Source organism: Trichomycterus rosablanca, chromosome 14 (genome assembly GCF_030014385.1).
Source record: "Trichomycterus rosablanca isolate fTriRos1 chromosome 14, fTriRos1.hap1, whole genome shotgun sequence".
In the NCBI taxonomy this organism is placed as follows: Eukaryota; Metazoa; Chordata; class Actinopteri; order Siluriformes; family Trichomycteridae; genus Trichomycterus; species Trichomycterus rosablanca.
Window position 1 is genome coordinate 13,814,607 of NC_086001.1, and position 22,069 is coordinate 13,836,675.

The window sequence follows — 22,069 nt, forward strand, 5'->3', positions numbered from 1 at the left end:
AGCATTTAGAAGACACTTTTACCCGAAGTGACTTATGCCTAGTTCACACTACATGATTTTTGTCCCGATTTTCGTTTGCCGACAGGTTGGCGCTAGATGTGGCAGCTCCGAGATAAATTGGCATTTGCTTGAGGCTCGAAAATTGGCTCTTGATCGCTATGTGTGAACTGATCACTCACAGAAAAATATCCCACTTGCTAAATATCTGGACCTGTCGGCGACTCAAAATCATGTAGTCTGAAAGACGTTGCGATCAGGTTGTAACTGTTATGAACGCAGGGGCATAATATATTTTATATCAAAATACATCAACACACATAAGCTACAGTATTTATGACTTTCACGCCAAACCATCATACCAAGTTGCATAGCAAAAAATATTTATTTGACTCATTATCATTGTCATAGACAATTTTATAGTTTCTGATTGTGTTACTTAATCTCTAAATTATTGATTAGGATTTTAACGTCATAAGATAAGATAAGACTTTATTGATCCCCTTAGGGAAATTAACTTGTTACAGCAGTATGAAGACAGGAAAAACAGAAAGAAATACAACTAAGTAAAAAATATTGCACACATAGTGTGTAGTTATTTACTCTAAAAAATATCTAAAAAATAATATATACATTAGAAATATGCAAAATATTTTAGGTTATTGCACTTATTGTAAATACCATACAATATTGGTAAATACCAATATTGTAAACACCATGAACATGAAAGATTAGGAATGAGTGATATTATTATATATTATTACTGTTGTAAGCTCTGATGGCTGTGGGAATAAAGGACCTGCGGTAGCGCTCCTTCTTACACAGGGGGTGGAGGAGTCTGGTACTGAAGGAGCTTGTTAGGTCTCCTACAGACTCATGTAGTGGATGTGTGGTGATGTCCAGGATGGATGACAGCTTGGCTATCATCCTCCTTTCTCCCACCTCCTCTACAGGTTGGAGAGGACAGTTCAGGACAGAGCTCGCTTTTTATATTGCACCACCCCAGCACACCACTCCGTAGAAGATGGCTGATGCTACCACAGTGTCATAAAAAAATCTTAGCAGTGGTCGGCACACTCCAAAAGACCTCAGTCTCCTCAGTAGGTGGAGGCGACTTTGGCCCTTTCTATATAGGGCATCCGAGTTGCTAGACCAGTCCAGTTTATTATTGAGGTGAACACCCAGGTACAGTGTATCACAAAAGTGAGTACACCCCTCACATTTCTGCAAATATTTCATTATATCTTTTCATGGGACAACACTATAGACATGAAACTTGGATATAACTTAGAGTAGTCAGTGTACAGCTTGTATAGCAGTGTAGATTTACTGTCTTCTGAAAATAACTCAACACACAGCCATTAATGTCTAAATAGCTGGCAACATAAGTGAGTACACCCCACAGTGAACATGTCCAAATTGTGCCCAAATGTGTCGTTGTCCCTCCCTGGTGTCATGTGTCTAGGTCCCAGGTGTAAATGGGGAGCAGGGCTGTTAAATTTGGTGTTTTGGGTACAATTCTCTCATACTGCCCACTGAATATTCAACATGGCACCTCATGGCAAAGAACTCTCTGAGGATGTGAGAAATAGAATTGTTGCTCTCCACAAAGATGGCCTGGGCTATAAGAAGATTGCTAACACCCTGAAACTGAGCTACAGCATGGTGGCCAAGGTCATACAGCGGTTTTCCAGGACAGGTTCCACTCGGAACAGGCTTCGCCAGGGTCGACCAAAGAAGTTGAGTCCACGTGTTCGGTGTCATATCCAGAGGTTGGCTTTAAAAAATAGACACATGAGTGCTGCCAGCATTGCTGCAGAGGTTGAAGACGTGGGAGGTCAGCCTGTCAGTGCTCAGACCATACGCCGCACACTGCATCAACTCGGTCTGCATGGTCGTCATCCCAGAAGGAAGCTGACGCACAAGAAAGCCCGCAAACAGTTTGCTGAAGACAAGCAGTCCAAGAACATGGATTACTGGAATGCCCTGTGGTCTGACGAGACCAAGATAAACTTGTTTGGCTCAGATGGTGTCCAGCATGTGTGGCGGCGCCCTGGTGAGAAGTACCAAGACAACTGTATCTTGCCTACAGTCAAGCATGGTGGTGGTAGCGTCATGGTCTTGGGCTGCATGAGTGTTGCTGGCACTGGGGAGCTGCAGTTCATTGAGGGAAACATGAATTCCAACATGTACTGTGACATTCTGAAACAGAGCATGATCCCCTCCCTTCAAAAACTGGGCCTCATGGCAGTTTTCCAACAGGATAACGACCCCAAACACAACCTCCAAGATGACAACTGCCTTGCTGAGGAAGCTGAAGGTAAAGGTGATGGACTAAACCCAATTGAGCACCTGTGGCGCATCCTCAAGTGGAAGGTGGAGGAGTTCAAGGTGTCTAACATCCACCAGCTCCGTGATGTCATAATGGAGGAGTGGAAGAGGATTCCAGTAGCAACCTGTGCAGCTCTGGTGAATTCCATGCCCAGGAGGGTTAAGGCAGTGATAATAATGGTGGTCACACAAAATATTGACACATTTGGGCACAGTTTGGACATGTTCACTGTGGGGTGTACTCACTTATGTTGCAGCTATTTAGACATTAATGGCTGTGTGTTGAGTTATTTTCAGAAGACAGTAAATCTACACTGCTATACAAGCTGTACACTGACTACTCTAAGTTATATCCAAGTTTCATGTCTATAGTGTCGTCCCATGAAAAGATATAATAAAATATTTGCAGAAATGTAAGGGGTGTACTCACTTTTGTGATACACTGTATTTGTACTCCTTCACCATCTCAATGTGCAAACCCTGAATGCTCACAGGTGTGGTGTGATGCGACTTTTTCCTGAAGTCGATCACCAGTTCTTTAGTTTTACTGGTGTTAATATGAAGCACATTCAGTCCACACCAGGTAACAAACTGTCATGTTTTACACTTTGGTTACATTCATGACAGAAACTGTAGTTACTCATTACACAAGATTCATCAGTTCAAGTTTTTAATGACAAACACAGTCATGGACAATTTTGTTTCTCCAGTTTACCTCACTTGCATGTCTTTGGACTGTGGGAAACAACCAGAGCTCCCAGAGGTAACCTACACAGACACGTGGAGAACATGCAAACCCCACACAGAAAGGAGCTGGAGATAAAATCCAAGACCTTCTTGCTGTGAGGCGACAGTGTTACCCGTTGAGCCACCTCGCCACCCACCTGATCTGTAATTAAGGGTGTGACATTTACGATGTTCCAAATGCCGCCCTCTCTCAGTGTATTTTTGTACTGCAGGGCCTGTGGGAATGAATGCAGGGGGTGGGGTGTCGCAAAGAACGCCTTGGTGTTTGTCTAGCATTTTAACTACTATTTATAGCCCTGGCATGTGGGAATGATGGCATACCGCCAGACAAAATAAGCCGTCTGTTGATCTTTTGGCAACAAATAAAATATACACAACTTTTATTTACTTTGTTGAACAGAGATCGATATCACAAAGTCAACAAGAGGACGAATAGCTGATAGCGGAGTGTGAACACATAATCCCTCTCACACTGTCTATAAGAGCAGAGCCGTTGCATCTGCTGTCAGTTCAGCTTTATGTCCACGGCTACAAGAACCTTTACAGGAGAAGCTGCTATTATTATAATTAAAGAAATAATGTGAACAGACAGACACTGAGAAATGTAGGACGGGACACTATGCTCTAGGAGTGATTAGTTCAACCCCTACTGACCCTGTTCTCCCACTACTTGTTCCTCAAGTGAGTGTAAGAATAGGTGATGCTCTAGCTAGGCCAAAGTGTGAAAACAAGAATACCTGCAAACCCTAGCGAGCTAATGCAGTGGTATGCCTGTTTGCCTCTAATGAGCTAGCTGAACAATGGCACACATACATGACCTATGACATTCGCAAGTACACAATCAGAGATTAAACACCAGGAGTAGGGAGGCAAACAGAACATGAGCACAACATATTGCAAAACATATTTAACTGTGTGGTTAATATTAGAACACTGGACTCTAAAAATAATGCCACACTGCACCCACATACAGCGACAAACTTATAAAGACGCTCACGTGGTTGTTGACAATATACTTTTGCAGGCTGTATTTTAAAATGACGTGATTACATTACAGGCAGGCTGTAAACATGCATCTAATGTTGCTCATACACACACACACACACACACTCACACACACCATGGCACATACCTGGTAGCAGCGGTTTGATTCCGAAGGGACCCCTGGATGGAGAGATGCCACGTACTATACAGTCAAACAAAAAACTGATTTGCTCCCCTTCAGCACAGGACACGAAGAACACACCAGTCCCTACTCACCAACACACACACACACACAGACACACACAGATACACACATGCATCAGTGATAAACAGGACTTGAAATACGTTTGGCAGCATTTTTCGACCTGCAGATAATGTTGAGTGGTACTACACGTTCATTAATGATTATTCTGATTAGGAATGAGAGTTTGGATATCCCAGAAAGGTAAGCACAAAGCTAGACAGGGTGCCATTCCATTATAGTGAATTGCTCTAGCTTTTTTACTCATACACATCTAGAGGTCATTAGCGGTTGGCAATCCACTTTATGGCATGTTTTTAAGTGAAAACTAGAGTACGTTGAGGAAACTCAGATATACAGTATATACACAAGGGATCATCAAAAGGTTTCCGCACTTTTATATTTTGGTTGGAAACGGTGAGGGTGGGAGGATTAGTAGTCGGCGTCTTTGAGAGAGAGAGCTTATAGTCTGGATTTAGCTCCATCCGATGTCCACGTTTTTGGCTTTAAGGGAAAGAAGATTTTCATGTGATGATGATGTGAAAGCAGCGGTGCGTCAGTGGCTACACGCTCAACCAATAAAATTTTTTTGCTGATGGCATTAAAAAGTTGGTACGACGCTAAAAAAAAATGCATCGGGAGGTGACGTCTTAGTGTCGTACCAACTATATATATATATATTAGGATTTTAACATTATGTTTTGGTTACATTCATGAAAGGACAGGTAGTTATTGGTTCCACAAGATTCATCAGTTAAAATTTTTCAATGTCAAACACAGTCTTGGACAATTTTGTATCTCCAATTCCCCTCACTTGCACGTCTTTGGACTGTGGGAGGAAACCGGAGCTCCCGGAGGGAACCTACACAGGAATTGGGAGAACAAGCAAACTCCACACAATAAGGTCCCGGACTGCTTCACCTGGGAGTCAAACCCAGGACCTTCTTTCTGTGAGACAACAGCGCTACCCACCGAGCCACCAAGCCACCCAACCCGATTATAAAACAGATTAAACTTTTTATGAGAGAATTACTCCTTTGATCCTCTGTTTTGGTATGCATAAATGACAATGAATGTTATTTTGACACGTTTAAAGCTTGGACTGGTACAGTGGGCATTACAGAATAATGCAATACATTAATTAATTACAATAATTTTAGAGAAACTGACAGCTGGACACAATAATGCACATCACACAAACACAGTATATAACAGTTTATACAACAGTTAGTTCCGACCTTACAATCTGATTGGTTGAGAAGCGTTCTAACCGTGCTGATATTTGTGATAACAGCACAACTGTATTGCTCCGCTGACGCGTTGCCAGTAACGACAAGCTTCATGCACACAAAGGCACGCAGGCGACAGACTTTTTTCCCGATCGCGTTTTAAATCCGTTATCTGATATACATTTTACATTTACATTTTTAGCATTTAGCAGACGCTCTTATCCAGAGCGACTTACAGAAGTGCTTCTATAGTGAACATTTCATTTCTCAAGTTTAGGTAAACAACAGTCGAAGAACATAAATCTGCTAAAACCTGTTAGAACCAAAGTGCCTTTTTTTTTGTTTTTTTTTGTTTTTTTGGAAATGGAAAAGAATGGAACAAAATGTTAGTAAATAAGTACAAGTCAGCCTAAGTGATTAGTAAAAAGGTGGGTTTTTAATCGTTTTTTTAAAGACAGCAAGAGACTCAGATGTTCAGACAGACAGAGGATATACAATCTAGAGCACTGTGTAGGGAACATAAATAAATTGTCTAATATATTGTCTAGTGCACTATGTAGTGAACATGAATGCGTTATCTGATATACAATCTAGTGCACTGTGTAGGGAACATAACCAATTGTCTAATTCACTATCTAGTGCACTATGTAGGGAACATAAATCCGTGATTTGATACACAATCAAGTGCACTATGTAGGGAACATTAATGTGTTTGTAACGCAAACAGTTAGCTTAATAGCCCAGTTAGCAGCTCCTAAAAGTTCTGTTATCACCCATATCCTTTGGTGTGTGTGAGAGGTTTTTTATTTCTTTTTTCCCTTCTGAGGTTCTTCTGGCCTTCTTCTTGTTCTTCTTACCTCCCTGAAATGAGTTTTTGCAACTTGGGATGTCTGCTTTGTAGTGTTAAACTATATGCCTATTTTAGCCTACTGTGTTAAGGCATGGTAGGGAATTTTTACCGTTGCATAGCAGCAACTTATTCGCTTTGGAACTACTTTTTGGCGGAAGGTATTGTCAATATTAAAGCATATTTAATATAAAATTCAGGGCTTCTTTGATTTATTTTCTTTCTTTATTTTGTAAAAACTGTTGTATAAAAGCAATAGAACACTTGAGGTGTCTCGTGCCTGCGACCAAATCACAGCCGTGATGTTATTCGTGATAACACACTCCCTCTCGTGTTGTATTGCTTAAGTAGAGCAGTTGGGTTTATAGCAGTATCTTTGCTTTACTGAGTGAGAGAGAGGGTGTCTGTTGGTGTGCTGTAGAGTTTTGTTTAACTACGTTTTTTTTTTTAAATATGTGTGACAGTCAATCAGTTCGGAGGTCAAAAGACACCCATCACCCTACCAGCCAGACCACCCAGACTGACAACCCTTCACCGTCAATCACTTATACTATGACGGGCGACTAACAGACTTGTGAAGAAAACCATTTGTCAGAGTTGACTCATGCAGCATGTAAACCATTTAACATTTGTTAAACAATAGTCTCAACAGGCTGACACTTGTCCTGTTTCGGCTACACAGTTTAATCCCGTTTGAAAGCTGCATTAACTTTTTGGTTGAAAATTTAAATAGTATTTTTAAGCTGAGAGAAAAATTTCTTATGATTTAATTAAAGGTCACATTGATTAACACAAGTACTACATGTGAACACAGGACAACAACATGCCTTAAAGCTTGCTGCCATCATGTCAGTGATGCTTACAGACATCAGAAACCTCTGAGCACAGCTTAAAGAACATAAATATTATATCAGGATGATTTTTTTATATTGTTACTGTAACATGAATACAGAAATCAGTGCATCTAGGTTTTATCTGTGCCAATCGGCTTTCCAAGCACGATGTGACTGAAGATTCGTGCCTGTCATACTTTACTCATCAGGGCTGATTATTATGGCCTTATGCAACACCTCTTAGTAGCGCATATTCAATTACAGCTTTTTTGCCATTTGGAGTCGGCTAACTAGGTGGCAAAGTTTCCACTAAGTTAGCTTTCAGAACATCACTACATTTCTCTCTAGGTGTGAGATGTGCACAGGTCTGCTCTTAAGTTAAATATCCAACATCACAGGAGATATTGCCATGCCACTTTGATAAGTCTAACTACATGGGCTTAGAAGCACTTGGGAAAACTGTTGGAACTTAACACGGAGTACCTCTGCATAAAAAAATGCAACCTAAAACACTATCACACAAAGAAAAGCCATACATAAACACCACAGTCTTTTCTGGGCTTGAGTTAATGTTCTGTTGTTCAATAAGTTCTTATTTTAATATTTGAGAGAAAGTGAAGTTTGTTAGTTTGTTTATTAGGATTTTAATGTCATGTTTTACACTTTGGTTACATTCATGACAGGAATGGTAGTTACTCGTTACACAAGGTTCATCAGTTCGCAAGGTTATATCGAACACAGTCATGGACAATTGCACTTGCATGACTTTGGACTATGGGAGGAAACCCACGAGGACACCATGCAAAGAACATGCAAACTCCACACAGAAAGGACCCGAACCGCCCAACCTGGGGATCGAACCCAGGACCTTCATGCTGTGAGGCGACAGTGCTACCCACTTAGCCACCATGCTGCCTAAAGTTCTCCATGTAAAAAACAAAAACATTTGGATGGGTGACTTGCATATGTGTGATGGTATCATTGTCACAGAGGTGTATATTGTGATTTTAAAGAGACATGGTGCCATAAAAAAGTCCAAGAAAAGTCCAGAAAAGTCCAAGGTAATTTCAACAAGACAATGACAGGCCTCATTTTGCATGTGCTACGACAGTGTGGTCTTTGTAAACACAGTGTGTGCCTGACTGGCATGTTTTGACTTGTCTTATTGACTTGTCTGGCGCATCAAGACGAGGAGAATCAGACAACAGTGACCACTGCCTGCTGAGCAGCTGAAGTCTCATATCAAGCGTAATTTGATATGTAATTAATAAAAAAGGTAAACATGCCTCACTGTCAATTTATTTAAGTGTATTTAAGGCATTCAATTCTAAATTGGTCTATATTTACAAAATACAATGATCAGTAAACATCAGAAAACATTCTTAGAATGTTTGTCAGTACAATAAAGCTTCTGCAAATGCAACTGCACTCTACAAAATGTCTCAACTTTTGGAAACATGGTTTGTACACAGATCATGACCCCTTCACAGGAACTGACAGACACTGAGATCAAATCCTTAAAAGTGACTGACAGGTGGGTTTTTGGGGAAAAATATGTAAAACAATTACACAAATTCTAAAAGAAAAGATTACATTATTTTTTCGCTGCCATTTTGCCGTTCTGTCAAAGATTACGTCATGTAGTTGGAGAGTTTAACAGCAGTCACAGTAAGTGCTTGTTGCTTTATTATGGCAGAATATGAAACTTCGAGATTTAAAGAAACCCTCATGCACTCAAGTCAGTGAGGAGAGTAATAGTACAAACTCAGGTTTGTGCAGAGGAGCAGCCAACCGTAAGCAGGTTGATGATCTGTAGGGAGGATAATGTGAACCACTTGCTTTGGGATATGTCTAGGTTGTTTAATCTAACTCTAATTTATTAATAAAATGATCCTTTAGGCCACCCAAGGAGGATGGAGGTCCCTGTTGAGTCTGGTTTCTTCCTTAACGGGGAGTTTTTGGTCCTAGATTCTGTAGTTGCTTTTAGACAATGTCTGTCGTTAAAATCGCTAAACAAATAAAAATCACTTGACTGGCTTGCACTTACCAGATGCTCTGCTGTGAGAGGGACATCTTGTAAGTGTCCACTCTCTCTCCACACAAAGTCTGTGCTATCAACAGAAGGTATTGTAACCTTAGCTAACGATTGCTACTTAGCATGGGCCATGTTCATGGCAGGAAAGATTGTGATATGTCTTTTATTCGCTATTCTGTTGTATTTAGTGAATTTGTGTCTGTTGTGTGTTTTATTCGTCCCTGATATATTTGTTTATTATAGGTTTGAGGCCATTGCTCTGATCTGGTACTTTAGATCTGGTATGCATGTGCTGCCTGATCTGCTTTCTCACACAGTGTCATCAAGCATAAGGGGACAGCATACTTTTTAAAACAACACTGTGAAATAACAGACAGTACGCTAAGTTGACGTTAATATTTGCAGTCGCAGTCTGGCCAATAAAAAGCAGTAGGCCTGCTAGTTAGTTAGCAAGCTACTTGCTTGCTAGCTGTAGTGGCCAGATAAGGTCATGTACTACATTTACATTTCCAGCATTTAGCAGACGCCTTTATCCAAAGCGACTTACATTAAAGTTACAGTATACAGTCTGAGCAATTCAGGGTTAAGGGCCTTGCTCAAGGGCCCAACAGCAGCAACCTGGCAGTGGTGGGGCTTGAACCAGCGACCCTCTGATTACTAGTCCAGTACCTTACCCACTAGGCTACAGCTTGCCCTAAGGCTAAAAACAATATAACATTAGTGAAACGTCTACTTTGAACCTACTTTGAACCACTTTCTACTTTCTTTAAAGAAGAATACTGGAAGGCTTTAGTTTAGGATAGCATAATAGTACAGACTTAGCTTTACTAAAAACAGATGCAAGCTACCTACCTTGTTTATGGTGTCTGTTTAGGTTAACTGCATACAGACAGTTTACACATTACTCCACATAGTCCTCATGTATAAAGTGCTCACTACAAACCTTAGCATCGTGTCTAACTGGAGCATTCTCTCAATTCAGTGCAGCTAGCCAAAGATGAAGAACTGCTCGCCACCTACCTCACTTTTTTGCCTTTTTCACTCTGTAAAATCAATTTCTGCATCCAGGTGCTATAAAAAGTGACCCCTCTTGCATGAATCATTTTCCACTGAGTTAGCTAAAGAAAGCTAATAGTTAACGGTAGCTAAAGTAAACTGACGTGGGACAACCCACTTCATGATGTCACATGCTTTGCTGGGACAAGATGGTGCTACACTCGTTTGGTACTTGACTCTTAAACCTTGTTTGGTCACGACTCTTAAACCTGTAAGTATTTAGTCGCTCAGGTGGCGCAGCGGTAAAGTACGCTAGCTCACCAGAGTTGGGTTTCTAGATGCGTCGTATCGAAACTCAGCTCTACCTTTCCGACTGGGTTGGGCGGCAGCATGAACAACGTTTGGCTGTTGTTCAGGGGCTTAGTGGTAGAGTTGGAGCATAGGTCCTCATAACTGGTACAACTGCGGCCCCTGCTGGTTGACTGACGGCGCCTGCACAGGGCTGAGGAATAACATTGAGGGGGGTGTGACCGGTGTATAAACTCGGCTCGTGCAGGTGAAAAATGCAGTCTGTACTGACTGCGTGCCGGAGGGGGCGCAAGTCAGTTGAGTGGCGTCCCCAGTCAGCGGCAAAAAAGGGTCGAATCAGTATAGAGGACACAAACACGATTAGAATGGGGATAAAAGTTGGGGGGAAAAAATAGATAATAAAAAAAAAAAAAAAAAAAAAAAAAAAAAAAAAAAAATTGTGAAAATGGAGTGAAAATCCATCTTGTATTTTTATGCTAACTACATCTAGTGTTTCATGTCTCTACAAGTACTTTTGTGGACAAGAAGCAACTGGTAGGATGTTACACAGCGTCTGTGAGTATGTAAGTTATTGTAAGAAAAACATGTAGTGGTCAAAAAGTGTGATTTAAACTTATCACAATGCTGCTTTTGCAAAATTAACATTGGGAATTAACATTGGAACAGTGGTTCCCAGTATTCTCTCTAAAAGCTGAAAATGTAAAGCATGTCTTGTTTACTTACAGTAACCACAGCGAGTGCCACCCTCGAACACAAAGCCATTGGCGACTGGACCATATCTGCGCAGATCCAGAAGATTCCACTGGCCGGTGATGACAGGAGGGAAATCCCGGGCAATGACGAGCAAATTGTTGCACAGGTGAAGTGTGGCCGGACCACTCTCCAGTGTAGTACCAGGGAGCACTGTTACCTTAAAACTGTGTACTGTGGAAAGAAGGTAATACAGAGATCAGATGACATGCTGATAACGTTCAGTGTTTGCAGCGCATTGGTTGGTACTTTTGGTTCTCTTATACTAACATTTGAGAGAATTAATCAAAGTGTTTTAATAAATTTTTTCATAGTCATGGTCATCTAGGTGTTGGGCAGTGGAGGCTCCAAGAGGCCTCAGTTGTTGTGTTACAGTTAATTGCTCTTTTTCATATGTACACTGATCAGCCATAACATTAAAACCACCTCCTTGATTCTACACTCACTGTCCATTTTATCAGCTCCATTTAGAATCACTTTGTAGTTCTACAATTACTGACTGTAGTCCATCTGTTTCTCTACATACCTTTTTAACCTGCTTTCACCCTGTTCTTCAATGGTCAGGACCCCCACAGGACCACCACAGAGCAGGTATTATTTAGGTGGTGGATCATTCTCAGCACTGCAGTGACACTGACATGGTGGTGGTGTGTTAGTGTGTGTTGTGCTGGTAAGAGTGGATAAAACACAGAAATGCTGATGGAGTTTTTAAACACCTCACTGTCACTGCTGGACTGAGAATAGTCCACCAACCAAAAATATCCAGCCAACAGCGCCCCGTGGGCAGCGTCCTGTGACCACTAATGAAGGTCTAGAAGATGACCAACTCAAACAGCAGCAATAGATGAGCGATCGTCTCTGACCTTACATCTACAAGGTGGACCAACTAGGTAGGAGTGTCTAATAGAGTGGACAGTGAGTGGACACGTTGTTTAAAAACTCCAGCAGCGCTGCTGTGTCTGATCCACTCATAACAGCACAACACACACTAACACTAAACACAAGTGTCACTGCAGTGCTGAGAATGATCCACCATCTAAATAATACCTGCTCTGTGGTGGTCCTGTGGGGTCCTGAGCATTGAAGAACAGGGTGAAAGCAGGTTAAAAAAGTATGTAGAGAAACAGATGGACTACAGTCAGTAATTGTAGAACTACAAAGTGCCTTTATATGGTAAGTGGAGCTGATAAAATGGACAGTGAGTGTAGGAACAAGGAGGTGGTTTTAATGTTATGGCTGATCAGTGTATAATCACTCTTCAAGCTAGCCTACTACTAATCTTTCAAACTTGATTGGTACTACTACCCCAATATTTGTTTAATAGTGATTACATTTGACTGTTTAGAGATTGTATTGATTTTATTGTATTTATCTTTATTGATTTTTCTATTAGATTTTAATGGTTTATTGATGTATGTTACTTTCTTGCTTTTGTAAGGTGTCCTTGAGTGTTTTGAAAGGCGCCATAAATAAAATGGATTATTATTATTATTATTATAATATTATAAATCAAACAGGCCTAGAACGTCCTACAAATTAAATTACAGGATTTGTGCACGTGCACACCACTTTAATTTATTCTTCCATCTTCAGAACAGGTGGGTTTAATCTAAAGCCTTAAGGCGCACATCCTAAAAAGGCACTAATGCAGTTAGTATTGCAGTAACTATCACACAGAACATGTTCTGAGACGTAACATTTCCTTTTGTAGGTGTTTTGTTGCCAATGTTTGCCAATTCCCACTATAAAGAATAAACAGAACAGACATGTTAATAGAAGGAATGCTCTGACCCTGTAAAAACTATGTTTCACGGATGTATTTGAACAATAAAATTGATTTATATGTGTCCTTTAACTTGGATTTAATTTTCTATTCATCCTACTTGATCTGCCAATTTTGCAATAATACTGTCCTACACAAAATCTTTTTTGTAAGCATGTTTAAAGCCTCTATCACACAAGCTTCCATTACAGTGGAATCTGAGGGTAATAAAATGCACCAAAGAAACAAGGCAAATTGGTGAACTTTGTATGATGGGGTAGTGGTTCCCATTATTCTCTCTCCTTATATTACAACCCTGTAAATGCTGAGATTGTCCATAAGTAAAACTGTAGAATTGTTACCCACAGTGTTCTAAAGTGATACAACATTTATTCAGAATGACAGAGTTGCTAACTAAAGTAGTATATGGGCTGACTTTTAATATATTACCCCATATGACTAAAATATTCGGATTAAAATTGAAACTGCATAATTTGTAGTCAGTCGGGAAGCTAAACTGTTGTTTTAACTATTTTATTATCAACACTCTTGTCAGAGATTGTCTCCTGAATTCATTTCAGAACATAAAGGTTGTTTTTACAACTGGTTCAAATACTTGAATGGTGTTTGGGTGTATATATATATTTATGCAATTTAGCATAGACAATTTGTCTTCCGCTGCTGGGGGATCCCTGATTGCAGTCGAGGGTATATTGCTGCTCACGCCTCCTCCTTCTTGTGCAGCCCTTAGTGGAACCCTTTTTCACCTATGCATTCTGCACAGGCGCCTCTCTATCTGCTAATCAGGGTCCTTACACAGCGTTTAAATATCCCACCCACATAGTCCGGTCATCCCGCCCTAGCAGAAATATGTCTGCTGCAGGCACTGCCAATTATGCCCGCTAGATGGCGCCCAGTCGACAGGTGGCAACGTGAGTTTTAAACCGAGGAGTTCAGAATCTCGGTGCTGTTGTGCTAGCGGAATATACCGCTTTGGTTACATTCATAACAGGACAGGTAGTTACTGGTTACACAAGCTTCATCAGTTCAAGTCTTTCATGTCAAACACAGTCATGGACAATTTGTATCTTCAGAGCTCCTGGAGGAAACCCACACAGACACGGGGAGAACATGTCAACTCCACACAGAAAGGAGCCGGACCGCTCCACCTGGGGATCGAACCCACGACCTTTTTGCTGTGAGGCGACAGTGCTACCCACCGAGCCACCGTGCTGACCAGGTGTTTGGGAAAAGGCATTACAGGATTGTGTTCACACAGTCCATCAAAACCCAGGCGTGATTAAGACTGTGCTTGACATTAATCAACCATTTGGTAAAAAAGATCTTTGAATGTGAGTATGAAGAGATAGACAAAATGTGTGTAAAATAACTTGCATTGTCCAATGCAAGCTGGTGCATGTGCACGTGCATTAGGTTATTTAGACTGAGGGCAGGTTGATGAATGAATGTTAGCCCCGCTAAAGCTGTCAACACAGATTCTTATACAAATGTATAAAGGCCCATAAATCAAAACAAAGAGGCATTTAGAGATGCAGAGTCGGGTTCAAGCTAAACACACACACACACACACACACACACACACACACACACACACACACACACACACACACAGTGACAGTAAGCAGGTGACCTTACAGAATGCCATGCCTGCCAGCTCTCAGCATGAAACAACACAATCCCTGGCCACACGCGGGGGTCACATTGTGCTTTTTGTTTTGTAGATTTAATAGGCCTAATTGATGGAGACACATCAAAGCCTGCTATTTAAAATACTTCTTCATTTTGATGAAGGGCAGCTCTGAGCTTAAACATATTATCCTGCACACTATACAACAACGAGGTCTCCCTAACAGAGTATTAGACCCTTATTTAGAGTATCAAGAACAAACAAATATTCTAGAATACATCTTAAGTGCAGATGTCTTCAGAACTTTGTTTATGTGAGAGAGGTAAGTACAAATAAGACTGACACTTAATCTGACATTTAAATAAAACAGACCGGAATTAACCCAAAACTATTTGAACATGATAATTACCTATATTAATTCCGTATAACCCTATTATTTTTTTTTAAGCAATTTAAAAAGTGGACTTGCCAGACTACAGCACACGTTTTCACACATTTATACAGAGCTGCGTACATTCTGATACAGCACATGTTGTGTGACTGTACAACTGTTTTTATAGTGGTTAGGTTTGGTGCATTTACCCAAAAAGATATTTAAATGTGTATAATAACCACAGATTATTTCTCACCTTCTCCCAGGTAGTAATGTAGTCTTAGGTCCCAGGCCTGCAGGGTTTCCTTACTATCAAACCCCAACTGAATAATCTGATTCAGACTGAGGATTGTAAGAGCAAACGATACTCCTTCACTGCCTCCTCCTGTCTCCAGCCCACAGATGTGCTCCAAAACCACGCTGCTCTTCTCCTTTGCACCACGCTCCTTAGACACCAACAATACCAAGCAGTCTAAGCAAGGAAGAGACAGAGAATGAGAAGAAGACTTCTCTCTTTGCACTTATTTTTGGCATACAATTAGAGCACCTAAATTAAATTGGCAACATGAAATATATAGGTATGAAGTTACAGGGCTTTTTGCCAATTTTATTGTTACCAATCATAAAAAAATATTGAATCACGCACCAAGTTCTTTGGTCTTGAAGCACATAACATGATTCAGTGTCATTATAATCCAAGACATTAAAAGAAAATTTACTGTCACAGGTATTCAATATTTGCTGATTGCCTTGACCTTTACACATCTTTTGATACTTTTATGGACAGTAGAAGATAAATTGCAATTGTGGTAAATTCCAGGAGCCTTGGTGATGGCTTTGTAGCCCTATCCAGACTGGCAGATATTTTTTTCCTTCAATTAGGGATGTAACGATACACTCAACCCACAATGCAATACGATTCACAATACTGGGTTCACAATACGATTTTTTCCCGATTTTTTTAAACAAAATGAAATTGAAGACAAATGATGACAAAATTTCCTTTTATAATTTCTCTTTAAAAAAAATAAAGAATGCCCTTTTATTTCTGTGGTAGGTACAAACTATGCCAAATAATGCTTATTGTGTAAAAAAACAACATTATATAAATAAATGAATAATACAAATAAAGAAAGTATCCTCACATGAATAAATTTGGCTGGAAAATCACCTACCTGGCAACTTTGTGAAGTGTCGTCGACAATGCGAGGTGAATAGCGCCACTGGCCCTCTGCTGTTTAAAGTGAATATCGATTCATCTTAAATGAATAACCTATTCGAATCGTGGCACATGTGCACCGATTTTCAACTGTCTTGTGGTGCATCGTTACATCCCTACCTTCAATACATGAAAATCAGCAATAGCTTACTTGGGTAATAAATGCCTAATATTAAAAGTGTTTTGATAATCTAAAACATTTAAGTGTGACAAATAAGCAAAAACAGAAGAAATATTTTTTTACAGCACTGCACTAAGAAGATTTTAATAAATCTTTAAATATGCCTCATTCAAAAAAGAGAAAGCTGGATAATAGATGGACTTTCCAGCATTACAATAAAAAAAAAGTTGTAGGATGAATCTGTCATCTGAAATTCTGAGATTCTGTATCAGTATTACAGTGGAAGACTTAGTGCTGCTATGTGAAAGGGAAGTAGCAGAAGATACCAAATACAGTGGTGCCAATAAGTGGGATGTGTGTTTTTAAAATACTTATTTACAACATGTATCTTTTATTTATTAATTATAAGAAATTAAGCCCTAAATAACTACAAAGACATTTTTATAGCTTATGTTACCTTTTTTGCCAAGAGCGCCTCTAATTTTAATACTGACTGTACAGTATATCATTTTGGACTACACCACAACAACCACAACAGTTGCTTTAAACGTTCAGCATGCACCAGGTTATATAATAGTTATATATACAGTTAAGCCTAGCTTAACTACATTAATGTTCGATAGAGATCGAGTTACCAGGAGTGATAAAAGTAACACAAAACAACAACAACAAAATAAATAAATAAAACATTTAGAACAATATTGGCAAGGTTATGTTGCAGACTAACAATCCCTGTGTCTTTAAATGTAATTTAACACTTGCTGATCTAAACTGGGAGAGCCAAAGTTGTGAATGGGAAACACGATATTGCCAAATGGTCAAGATATCTCCCTCTTATAAAACATCTAGCTAGCAGTTTACTGTATGGGACATTACCTGCTAATACTACAAGCAGAATTATAAAACTAGGCTGATATCACTTACCTGCAACAAACACAGCAAAATGCAATGCCTACAGTGTCAGAGCTATGTTTTCTTAAATAATACTTCTAATAATAATTGTAATATTCTATTATATAACATTAAATCTTTTAACAACAGCTTAAAAAGAGGAACATAAAAGCTTAGCTCAAGTTTTTGTATCTTTTAGGATACTGTACTGTAGACTGGCGAGTCAAAAGTGGAACATTTTTGAAGATATGGGTCCCACTTTATTGTCCCATTCAGCTTTGAATGCCTTTGAAAATTCCAATTTCAGACCAGCCTAGTCTCCTGATTTAAAGCCTAGTGAGAATTAAGACTTTGACAGGACTTTAAATAAGCAATGGTCCAAAATGTCTCCACAGTGATGTGAAAAACTTAATTGTAATATTCTATTATATGACACTGAATCTTTTAACCACTGCTTAATAAGAAAAACATAAAAGCTCAGCTCATGTTTGTTAAAATCCACCTTAATAACCTCTGACTTTTGGGATACTGTACTACAGACTGGTGATTTGAAAGTGGAACATTTTGGAAGACATGGGTCCCACTATTGTCCCATTCGGCTCTGAATGATTTAAAGAAATTCCAATGTCAGACCAGCCTAGTTAATGTCCTGATTGAAACCCTAGTGAGACTTAAGACTTTGACAGGACTTTAAATAAGCAATGGTCCAAAATTTCTCCACAGTGATGTGAAAAACTAACCTCTAGTTATATTATTTTTTTATTATTATTATTTTTAGCACGAGCTTTGTGTGGGGTTTGGGAACAGAGAAGCTTGCAGTGTTGTTCATTTCATATTGTTCTCTGTGTGACTGTTGTCCCAGCTGTTTACGGGTCAGTTTGCAACTTTTTTTGAGCCACGGTTTGCTTCTGGTGTTTTTCAGTCTAAAAGCATGTTGTAAAATCTTGTGTGGTACACCTGTGTGGGTTTCATCAACTTTCTACTTGTGGAATATGAAATCAATGACACTGACCAGCCATAACATTAAAACCACCTCCTGGTTCCTACACTCACTGTCCATTTTATCAGCTCCACTTACCATAAAGAAGCACTTTGTAGTCCTACAATTATTGACTGTAGTCCATCTGTTTCTCTACATACCTTTTTAGTCTGCTTTCACCAAGTCATTCAATGGTCAGGACCACCACAGAGCAGGTATTATTTAGGTGATGGATGATTCTCAGCACTGCAGTGACACTGACATGGTGGTGGTGTGTTAGTGTGTGTTGTGCTGGTATGAGTGGATCAGACACAGCAGCGCTGCTGGAGTTTTTAAATACTGTGTCCACTCACTCTCCACTCTATTAGACACTCCTACCTAGTTGGTCCACCTTGTAGATGTAAAGTCAGAGACGATCGCTCATCTATTGCTGCTGTTTGAGTTGGTCATCTTCTAGACCTTCATCAGTGGTCACAGGACGCTGCCCACAAAGCGCTGTTGGCTGGATGTTTTTGGTTGGCGGACTATTCTCAGTCCAGCAGTGACAGTGAGGTGTTTAAAAACTCCATCAGCATTGCTGTGTCTGATCCACTCATACCAGCACAACACACACTAACACACCACCACCATGTCAGTGTCACTGCAGTGCTGAGAATGATCCATCACCCAAATAATACCTGCTCTGTGGTGGTCCTGGGAAATGGACTACAGTCAGTAATTGTAGAACTACAAAGTGCTTCTATATGGTAAGTGGAGCTGATAACATGAACAGTGAGTGTAGAAACAAGGAGGTGGTTTTATACCATGCATGAATAATCTGTAATGCTGGTGGTAAAGGGACTTTAAATAAGCAATAACAGGTAACACATTTCGGCTGGTGCACCATGGGGGGTAACAGTTTTCTGCAGCTAGTTGTGTGATATGAACTTTCTCTCTGTGTAAGTGTGTGTGAGTGTGTGTATCAGATTTAAGGGTCACTGGTACATACCCGCTACAGGAGAGGGTTTACGGAGAACCACCCACCGACTCTTCCACTGCCAAGCCAAACACTACAGTTACTCTCACACCAAAACTAACGGTTCAAACTACACCAACACACACTCCACACTGAGGTTCATAACTCTAACTCACCTTTTTACCGTCTCTCAGCTTAACGTGTCCCTCCGCAACCGCTGAATCCGTCATTTTCTCTCATTCTCACTGAGAAGTGAACAGCTGCTCTCTCTCTCTCTCTCTCTCTCTCTCACACACACACACACACACACAAACACAACAGCCGCGCGCGCCGCTCACTTTTCAAAATAACTGCCGCCGCACGAGCCGCAGGACCCGAGCACGCGCGTTACATAAGCACACCGGAATAAACCGTTATCATACAATCTACTGTACTTTTCATCTACAGTACTTTTACAGCAACTTTAGCCTGTTCTTACACAAATAATCATAAATATAACTACCTGGCATTTGTAACATTTTACCGATAACATTTTCTCATTAAAGACAAAGAAATTTAATATTTAAAAACCCCCAAAACTGAAATAAAGTCTTTAAATTATTTAAATTAGCTTCCCCATAAAAAACTAAAGCTTGCCAGAAATGTTTTGTGTTAATAAAGTACACTATTTCTATTTTTATGTTGAGAGTGAGGTTTCATGATCTGCACATTTTGGCTTGGGACCAAAGATTTCACAACACACTTCATTCACGTTTCCCCATAGATACAATTTGACAATCAAGCACAATTGTAGGTGGCGTATTTGTGGCACTGTAAAAAAAAAAAAAAAAAAATTTTAATTAAAGTTGGAATGATTTCGAGAACAAAGTCGCATAAGTTTCAATTTCGAGAATAAAGTCGAAACGATTTCGAAAACAAAGTCGTATAAGTTTTCATTTCGAGATTAAAGTCAAAATGATTTCGAGAACAAAGTCGTCTAAGTTTCGATTTCAAGATTAAAGTCAAAATGATTGCAAAAACAAAGTCGTCTAAGTTTCGATTTCGAGATTAAAGTCGAAATGATTTCGAGAACAAAGTCGTATAAGTTTCGATTTCGAGAATAAAGTCGAAATGATTTTGAGAATAAAGTCGTATAAGTTTCAATTTTGAGAATAAAGTCGAAATGATTTCGAGAATAAAGTCATATAAGTTTAAATTTCAAGAATAAAGTCGAAATTATTTAGAGAATAAAGTCGTATATAAGTTTCGATTTTGAGATTAAGTCGAAATGATTTCGAGAACAAAGTCGTATAAGTTTTAATTTCAAGAATAAAGTCGAAATTACTTAGAGAATAAAGTCGTATATAAGTTTCGATTTTGAGATTAAAGTCAAAATGATTTTGAGAAGAAAGTCGTATAAGTTTCAATTTCGAGAAGAAAGTCGTAATGATTTCAAGAACAAAGTCGTATAAGTTTCGATTTCGAGATTAAAGTCGAAATGATTTCGAGATTAAAGTCAAAATATTATGGCCATATAACCTTGCGCTTGTGTGCCGATCCAGGTACTGAGACCCGTGCCTTTCTGAACTGACAAGCCTATGACGGCTGCTCACTCTTTGGCCATACTATTTCGACTTTATTCTCATAATCATTTCAACTTTATTCTCGAAATAATTTCGACTTTATTGTCAAAACTGAAACTTGTATTTTATTCTCAAAATCAAAACTTACAAATATTTTTTTACAGTGTAATACGCCATCGTACAATTCTACAGAGGTTCATGTTAACATTTGAAATTTGTTTCACAAACTAGCTAAACCATCCCAAACTAACAAGCTTAAACTGTATTAAGTCAAACTTTTGAAGCAGAGTAATTTCTCACAACTCTGAAAAACAAAAGTACTAAAATTTACTTTCATTTGTTGCTGGGGTGGTTTTCACATGGGCAGGTTTTTTTTAAAACCTTTAGTATGTACAGTGGGTTTAAAATGTATTCTGGTTATTGTGTTGAATTTTGAATTGACAAAGGATCAAAGCTGTCCTCTCACTCACTGAACAAATTGAAGTGCACTCATTTTGGTTACATTATGAGAAGAACCAATTGATTAAAATAGACAATTCTGCTTGGAAAAATAAAAAGAGAACAAACAGCAACAGGATAGATGGATACAATTAAAAAAATAAATAATGAGCCAAACAGAAGATAGGATGTTCTGGTGAAGCACAGTTCATATTGTCAGCACAAGTCAGAATGAATTGGACTGTACTTAATAACGATAATAATAATCATCATAATAATCATTATCATCATAATAATAACTCAGCTCATTCTAAACAGGCACACTGTGGACAGTAAATATATGGATAGCGTAGATATATCATTTACTTATTATTTACTTGCTGCCAAACAACAACAAATACAAATATTTGTATAACAAATATTTATATAAAACAGGGCAAACATTTCCTGAACATATTATATTAAAGTGATGGTAAATGTTTTGTGCAATCTGTTAAGTAGACAATTAACTTTTTTATTTATTTTTCCTTGTACCACTTTAACAAGTTTTCCTGTTATATATCATCAGGCAGATTAATGCACTTTGAGGAGGCGCTGACTGCTCTTATCTATACACATGAACTCACAAATGCCTGTGATTGCTTAGTGTCAAACAGCTAATAAATAGAAGTGCCATACAAGTCATCACAGCTGTCAGAAGCAGATAGGCCTAACTGGACTAGACTTAAACCTAGATGGGCTAGAACTTTCAAGAAAATTGTTGGGCATCATTCAACTATAGTAAAGTAACATAAAAGCTATAATGCACACATTATGGTTTAA

At 39.2% G+C, this 22,069-nt stretch overlaps 1 protein-coding gene across 1 annotated transcript in view; it reads right to left on the reverse strand.

The window, feature by feature from the left end:
• Positions 1–19,569, reverse strand: part of LOC134326136 (protein Dok-7-like) — a 49,183-nt gene extending 29,614 nt beyond the window's left edge. The window contains exons 1-5 of the mRNA XM_063008343.1: positions 19,424–19,569; positions 19,281–19,326; positions 15,339–15,554; positions 11,273–11,473; positions 4,208–4,327 (exon numbers count right to left, since the gene is read on the reverse strand). Of these exons, the coding sequence (XP_062864413.1) occupies positions 4,208–4,327; positions 11,273–11,473; positions 15,339–15,554; positions 19,281–19,326; positions 19,424–19,477 (637 nt within the window). The 5' untranslated portion in view covers positions 19,478–19,569. The remainder of the gene's footprint in view (positions 1–4,207; positions 4,328–11,272; positions 11,474–15,338; positions 15,555–19,280; positions 19,327–19,423) is intronic.
• Positions 19,570–22,069: the final 2,500 nt, after the last annotated feature.